Here is a 7,226-nt window from a genome sequence, read left to right on the forward strand (position 1 = left end):
CAGTATTGTGTTTGTATGTCTATTAGTAATTAGTTAATTAAGATTCAAGCCTTGCTATATATATAGAGTGGGCTTAGAAAGTGACTAGTCTTGACAAGTACTTATAACATGATACTAGAAATCACATGTTGTACACCATATGTTTTTGTGTGTGTGGGTGGGTGGGTGGGGGGGGGGGGGGGGGAAGCATGAGCCAATATATGATGTTGACTGAAATACGTACATTCAACCCATAATCACCTTTTTTTAATATATTTTACATGATTTAGGCCTTCTTTATGGCAAAAGTTTACCTTTACAAAACATGCAACACATGCGTTAGCACGCTAAAACATACATGATACCGGTATTGAAGGAAAAAAATAAGGAAATACCGGTACCGTATCAATACCGAAAATTAAAAACTTGATATCAACAGTACCAAATTGATACAAGTATCCATTTTGCTCATCCCTAGATGTACATACTACTATGCGCGAAACATCACCTTTGTTATATTGAAAGGAGTATTATACTACTACTATATGTGTTATTTGAAAATATTAAAGATAAATAGGTAAAGTAAACCCAATAATCTATGAGTAAACTTCTAGTAATAATGATGAATAAATAACTGCAATGAGTAAACTTAAACCTTAAGTTCGAGAATTAATATCTCATTCATTTTAGCATCGTCTTTTATGGTATAACTCAAACAGGTAACTAATAAATTATACTAATAGTAATTACATTTAATATTCATATACAAGTTCTTATAGAATGTTAAAGTCTAAAGAAAATTATGTTATTATATATATTATATATATATGAGATGTTTCAAGAGAGAAATAAAATTACTGCGAGAAATGAATATGAACCACTAGTTTTATTTTAGGTTTTAAAAGTTTCAAGATTAATTAAGAAACTATAAATGCATCTCTCTCTTCAATTAATATATCTATTAAATTAATATAACTAATCAAATTATTATAATTGAAAAATATTAAGAATTCATTTATTTTGTATCCAAATTTTTATCCTACGCAAGTACAATTTATCCTACGCAAGTACAATTTATTCATACGTTAAAATTTCTTTCTATCCAAATTTCTTCCAACTCAATATATAAATATCCATCAACACGTAGTTACATTGTGATAAATAACATAAAAAACTATTTTACATGTGTTAGCATTAAATATCAACAAAAAAAAATATAACATACACAAAAATATATAGCATACACTTGTTATGAGAATAATAAAACATATAACACACACAAAATTCATCGTCAATAAAATACACACGCACACGAAAACATATAACCTACACATGAAAACTTTATCCTACACAAATACAATTTATTCATACATTAAAATAATTTTCTATTTAAACCAATTTCTTCCAACTCAACTTATCAATATCCGTCAACACGTAGTTACATTGTGATGAATAATACAAAAACCTATCTTACATATGTTTGCACTAAATGTGAAATATATAACCTACACAATAACATATAACCCACACTTGTTCTAAGAATAAGAAAACATAACCTACACACGTGTAGGATATGTGTATATTTGTGTAGTTTATATAATTGTTGATATCGAATTTAATATGTAAGTTGTATGTTTTTTTTTATATTGTACGTTTTTATTGCTCAAAACAAGTGTAGTATATATAATTTTGTGTAGATTGTATATTTATTGTTTATATTTAATGGACACATTTGTATAACATTTTTTTATTATTTATGAAAACTAAATTAGTGTTTTTATCTTTTTAATTATTTTAGTTAAATTATGTAGATATATTAATTAGAGAGAGATTTATTATGGTTTATTAGTTGTATTAATTGGAGAGAGAGTGTGCATTTATATTTTTTTCATTAATATTTAAACTTTTAAAACCTAAAATAAAACTAGTGACTCATATTCATTTCTCGCAGTAACCTTTATTTTTTTCTTGAGCTTACACACATATATATATATAGAGAGAGAGAGAGAGAGAGAGAATGTTGAAGTAACAATGGGTCAGCCCAACTTGCATTGAAATGAAAGCTGTTAAGTTTAAAAGAAATTATGGGTTTATTTTTTCAAAGTTAGACATGCCTGGTTAGAGCGTTCTCATTTTATCAATCTTTAAATTTTTTAAAAATATACTAAAAACTAACTCCATTTCCTTCACCGTTTGTTTACCGTAACCCTAGATTATAAAAAAGTTGTTATACCAACTTCTTATATATAAAATGTCACTACTCATCATTCTTTAAATTATTATGAGTGTATAAAAACGTGAAATATAATAAAATATTTATTTGTGAGTAAGATCAAGATAAAAATGGTAGATGTGTTGTGAGAGATTTTTAAAAATGAGAATTAAATTTTAAAAAGGTATGAATTTTAGTTAAATTATAGGATAATTAAAAACAAACTGATAGAATGTGAATGCTCCTGGGCCCAAAAGAAATCCAATGTTCTATATACACCTATGGTTTGGATGAAATGAAACAATTCTGTAGTCTTGTATAGATTTTAAAAGTGCTCGAATCTTTGTTTTGCTTTAGGCTTTTCAAAATAGTTGAGCCGTCTCTGTATACACGTGCAAATACTGCAACCTTATATGAAAATATTGTTATATATAAAAGAAAATGTTTGTTAAGGATAAGATGTCAAAATTAAGGATAAGATGTCAAAATTAAATTATATTGGCAGAAAATGCAACTGTATCCTTCTATTGTCTATTAAATTATAAAGTACCCTATTTAATATTATGGATTGACAGACGGTTGAGATTAACTTGAACACAATATGTGTAACTAGGTTGTGGGGATGTAATTAAATTGGTTGTAAATGGCTTGACGGGTTGGGTTATAATAAATGGTCTAAAGTTTAAACATCTCATAAATAGATTGGTGTGTTGCACTAAGCTAAAAATATATTTAGTTTACCCTTAAACTAGTTGACATGTCAATCTTTTTAATTAAATGATTTAAACAATTAATTGTGATTATATCTTTATTATTAATAACAAAGATATAATCCCAATTAATTTAAACAACTCAACCTTAACAAGATCCGTTTATTAAACAAGCTATTATTCATTTATGTTTTTTCTTTTCCAAAGTTGATTGTTTTTTATATCAGTTGAACCGTAATCAACGGTAACGAACTTTGTAAATAATCAATAAAATTGTGGTGTTAAGAATAATTAGTAGTTACCTGAGCTTTTAATAAAAGAAAAACAATTAAGTGCTTTTTAGATGACTTTAACAAAATTATTTTATTTCATTATATAACCCAAATTGACCAATTTAAGAAAATTATGCAATCAACGAAACCAACCAGAAAGATAGATTTGAACTTGATATCACATTTTATTTATCACACACTCCCATGAAGAACAAGTTCAACTCTTGCTACTAATACATTATTATTTTTGTAGCTAGAATGAACACCAACAATACAAAACCGGACACATTAGCACGACTAGAACTCCCTCTCGGACTCAACCATTTGATATTATGATTTCCGACCTTGTAAACCTTGCCACTTTCTTCGTCTTTCACTTTGATGCTCGAAAAGCCTGCAAGTGAGAACAACAAAGATCCATATTATAAATGCAATAATATTTTTGTGACACCAGACAACACATTCTGGTCTAGTTTGACCTGTTAACCCGTATTAAAACTGATACGTTTTAACCTGAAATGTTTTTTTTAATCCTAATAAGAGTATACACTTACAATCATAATCCCTCCATCCGATGCTTTGATCTTCCATGTTGTATGTCACCAACTTATTTGTCATTACAACATCTACATGCAAAATACAACATGAAAAACCAACAAAATTTTATAAAAAATTGTTAGCTAAGCATTTAAAAGATTTGTCATAATTTCATGTTTTGTCTAACCTCCCAACAAGATTGTATTAGCTCCCCTCGGTAGCAGGTCATTACTCAAAAAACCAATACACAATAAATTATCCTGAAAACACGTACAATGTAATGCAAATGATTACAAAAAATAAATAAATAAAGGTCTATAAAAAGTCGGAGCATATATATATACCGGAGTTCTGAAAATATACTGACTCGGATGAACTCTCAACTTCATAGCATTGGCAAAGTGAAACGTGACAATCGGGAAAGCATTATCTACACTGCGGTATCAAATAAAAATTCTACTTTTTAAATATGCTTAATATATCAATAAAGATTAAAAATAATCGACTACAAATTAAAAAAAATTTTAAATGATGTAACTCGCTAATAAAAGAAACCTTACTTTCCCTCGCCTGCGTAACACTTGAACTTGTTGTCAAATGTGTGAACGTCGACACCCGGTTGTGCGGCCATAACCTAGGTCAATAGCAACAATGAGAAAAAAATATAAAGAAATGTTTTATTTTATTATTTTTTTAATAAAGAAATGTAACGCACTAAAAGAATAATATTTTAGTTACCATTTCCATTAATTGGCTATAAATCTGTTGAGGAAAATAAGCCAAAGTTGTACCGCTATCAATTATGGCTTCTCGTTTTGCTGGGTTGTTTAACATATACGCCGGAAACGTTACAAAGTCTTTATCCACTTGGATTGCTTTCAATTCAATACTGAAATGTGCCCTACAATGTAGATACAAAATGTAATCAAGATTTGTTGTAACAAATAATGATAATGAAAAGTAGATTAAAAGAAAAGCTTACATATTAGGCAACAACGGTGTTGTATTTACTTTTGGGTGAACCACTTCCCCAATGGTAAAGATCCCACCTTTAGAACGAGTCAAGCAATGGGAAAACATCTTTTTCACCTTTTCAGATGACGCGAGTTGCGATATCATCGAAGAATTAGATTGCGCGAAACCTAAAACCCCATCGAGGGCTTGTCTGGTTTTACCGAAGGTCCCCGATTGTCTCGCTCCACACCTATTTTGGATCACAAAATGTGAAATTTTTACTTGAAATCATAGAATAACATTTGTAAATAATGATCAAAACCTACACATTTTTATAGATTAATATGTAAGGTTACTTTAAAAAAGCTCTACATATACGGTCAAAGTTACTAACATATTTTGTATGAATTACCTTAATTTTATTTTTCAAAGTTAAGAACTTTTTTAAAAGAAAAGACACTTTAATAATTTGTATTCCTCCTACAAAATTAATGTAGGAATTAACTCACCCGAACATAATATTCCCTGTCATATTCGTGGTCTTGAGATTCCCGGATATCTTGTTAAGTTGCACAATGTCGTTAACAAAATAACCGGCTTTTGAACTCCCGTCACTATACTTCACAATATATGGACACGGCGTCCCCAAAACACACCGGTTATTTGATGGATCGAGTTCAATGGTGCAAAAATCTTCCTCACAAGCCACGGTTCGTGAACTTGACGACTCTTGAGGATCGTATAACGAGAGTGGGACCTTAATTAAAACGGGAAACCAAAAAAGTAATTTAGTATATATAAACTGTGAATGATATACGCCCTGCTTGCGGTGCGCACATATAATGTATATATGTGTGAACCATTGGGTGGACAAAAGTAAAATTGCACTAATTTTGACGTTATTTTACTAATCACGTGAAAATAACGTTAAAAGTGGCGGAAGGTTAATCAGGCATCATGTGGTGGCGTTGATAGCCGAAAGACAAGGGCACATGCACCAATCAGCCGGTGTCCCGATGATTGAGTGTTATGTGTCTTATGTCCAAGGCTTGATTCAAAACTACTATCGAGCCGGGGGTCTCACCGGAAGCAGTCTCTCTATCCCTATGGGATAGAGGTAAGGCTGTCTACATCTTACCCTCTTCAGACCCTACCATAGCATTGCTATTGGTGGGATATACTGAGTACGATGATGATGATGATGATGATGAAACTGTGAATGATATTATAAGGTAAGAATTTAAATAAACTTACTCCAAGATCACTTGTTTTCGGACAGTTGACACATCCTGCACAATTCACCCACATGATATCGCTCCCGGTATCGATCTGGACGTGATACGCCTTCGGGGGACTCCCGATGCAAATTTTCGTGTAGTAGAGTCTAGATTCAAAAAATAATAATAAAGCCAAAATATTTTTTTTTAAAATATTGTAAAAATCAGATCAAATACATAGACAATAATCTACTGAAATAACAAATCTTCAATATTTGCATAAACAGAAAACAACTCTAAATGATCTTGAAAAATGAATAATATGTATATGATATTAGGTGTTGTATTTTCATGTGTGTAATAATTGCTTATAATTAATCTTGTTACTCAAAACATAAAATAAGGTTTTTAAGAACACAAAATGATCATAAAATTACACTGAAACCAAACAATATTTAGCATTTGAAAATCCAGATTTTAAAGAAACATATCAATTGTTGCCATCAATAAATAAATGTTTAATTAATTTTTTTTGCAAGATCTAACTCTATTTCTAAATTACACATTTAATATTATGAGAGAGAGAGAGAGAGAGAGCGCTTACCCAACGTATGTGGGATTGCTACTGCCGCCAATATGAAGATCGGTGCTAGACAAAATTCGTCTACGATGAGAATCGTGATCAATGTAAGCACTCAATGTTGTGTTTTTCACATGAAACTTATGATGCACCTGAAACACAACATTTGCGGATACAAAAGTACCAAGTTCAACAACAGCCACGGAAACAAACACACAAATCACAAGAACAAGCACCAAATTACGCCCCTCCATTTCAAAAACCGATACGATTCTTTCACAAATCACAATAAGTTGAAAGGATTGTTTAATTTTGCATGTAGTAGTATGAAACTATATAGCTGAATTTATAGCAAAGATAATATTGATACACAACTGTAATGTGACCAACTAAAAGCCATAAATAGAGCAAAAGAGATAAGTGTTGATTCACATTTCTTATGTCATCATCACCGCTTACTTTCCTCCATGTTTACTATGTTTAGCATTCAACAAGGCTTGAAAATTCAAATTCCACGGCATTCTTAAAAACCCAAGAATACATGTGACAATGTATGAAAATTGGCTTTGCTATTCAAAAGGTGGTTGCGGCGCAGCTTGTTGTCCATTTGTCTGTCATTTTATTGTAATCGTTTTATAGTAAATTATAAATAAGATGTGAATATACTCAAAAAAAAAAAAAAAAAGCTTCCTACCGATTCTGAAAATCCCGGTTCTGATTTTTTCTAAAATTTGGTATTTGTACCGAAGATGCTCATTCCAGCAC

The 7,226-nt window shown here is 30.4% G+C and overlaps 1 protein-coding gene across 1 annotated transcript; it reads right to left on the reverse strand.

The window, feature by feature from the left end:
• Positions 1 to 3,701: 3,701 nt before the first annotated feature.
• Positions 3,702 to 6,994, reverse strand: LOC143627323 (aspartic proteinase 36-like). The gene is made up of 7 exons (XM_077097175.1): positions 6,486 to 6,994; positions 5,919 to 6,048; positions 5,174 to 5,421; positions 4,693 to 4,914; positions 4,449 to 4,611; positions 4,271 to 4,344; positions 3,702 to 4,145 (listed from the first exon to the last, which is right to left on the reverse strand). The coding sequence occupies exons 1-7, from the start codon at positions 6,713 to 6,715 to the stop codon at positions 4,001 to 4,003; spliced, it is 1,212 nt and encodes a 403-aa protein (XP_076953290.1). The 5' UTR covers positions 6,716 to 6,994; the 3' UTR covers positions 3,702 to 4,000.
• Positions 6,995 to 7,226: the final 232 nt, after the last annotated feature.

This window comes from Bidens hawaiensis, unplaced genomic scaffold (genome assembly GCF_021521415.1).
Source record: "Bidens hawaiensis isolate Kalapana, Puna unplaced genomic scaffold, B.hawaiensis_p1.1 tig00000458_1, whole genome shotgun sequence".
In the NCBI taxonomy this organism is placed as follows: Eukaryota; Viridiplantae; Streptophyta; class Magnoliopsida; order Asterales; family Asteraceae; genus Bidens; species Bidens hawaiensis.

Coding starts and splice junctions, on each gene's coding strand:
- LOC143627323 (XM_077097175.1), bottom strand. CDS start 6,715: ATGGAGGGGCGTAATTTGGTGCTTGTTCTTGTGATTTGTGTGTTTGTT. Junction 6,049..6,485: donor AGCAATCCCACATACGTTGG/GTAAGCGCTCTC, acceptor TTTTGAATCTAG/ACTCTACTACACGAAAATTT. Junction 4,612..4,692: donor ACACCGTTGTTGCCTAATAT/GTAAGCTTTTCT, acceptor TCTACATTGTAG/GGCACATTTCAGTATTGAAT.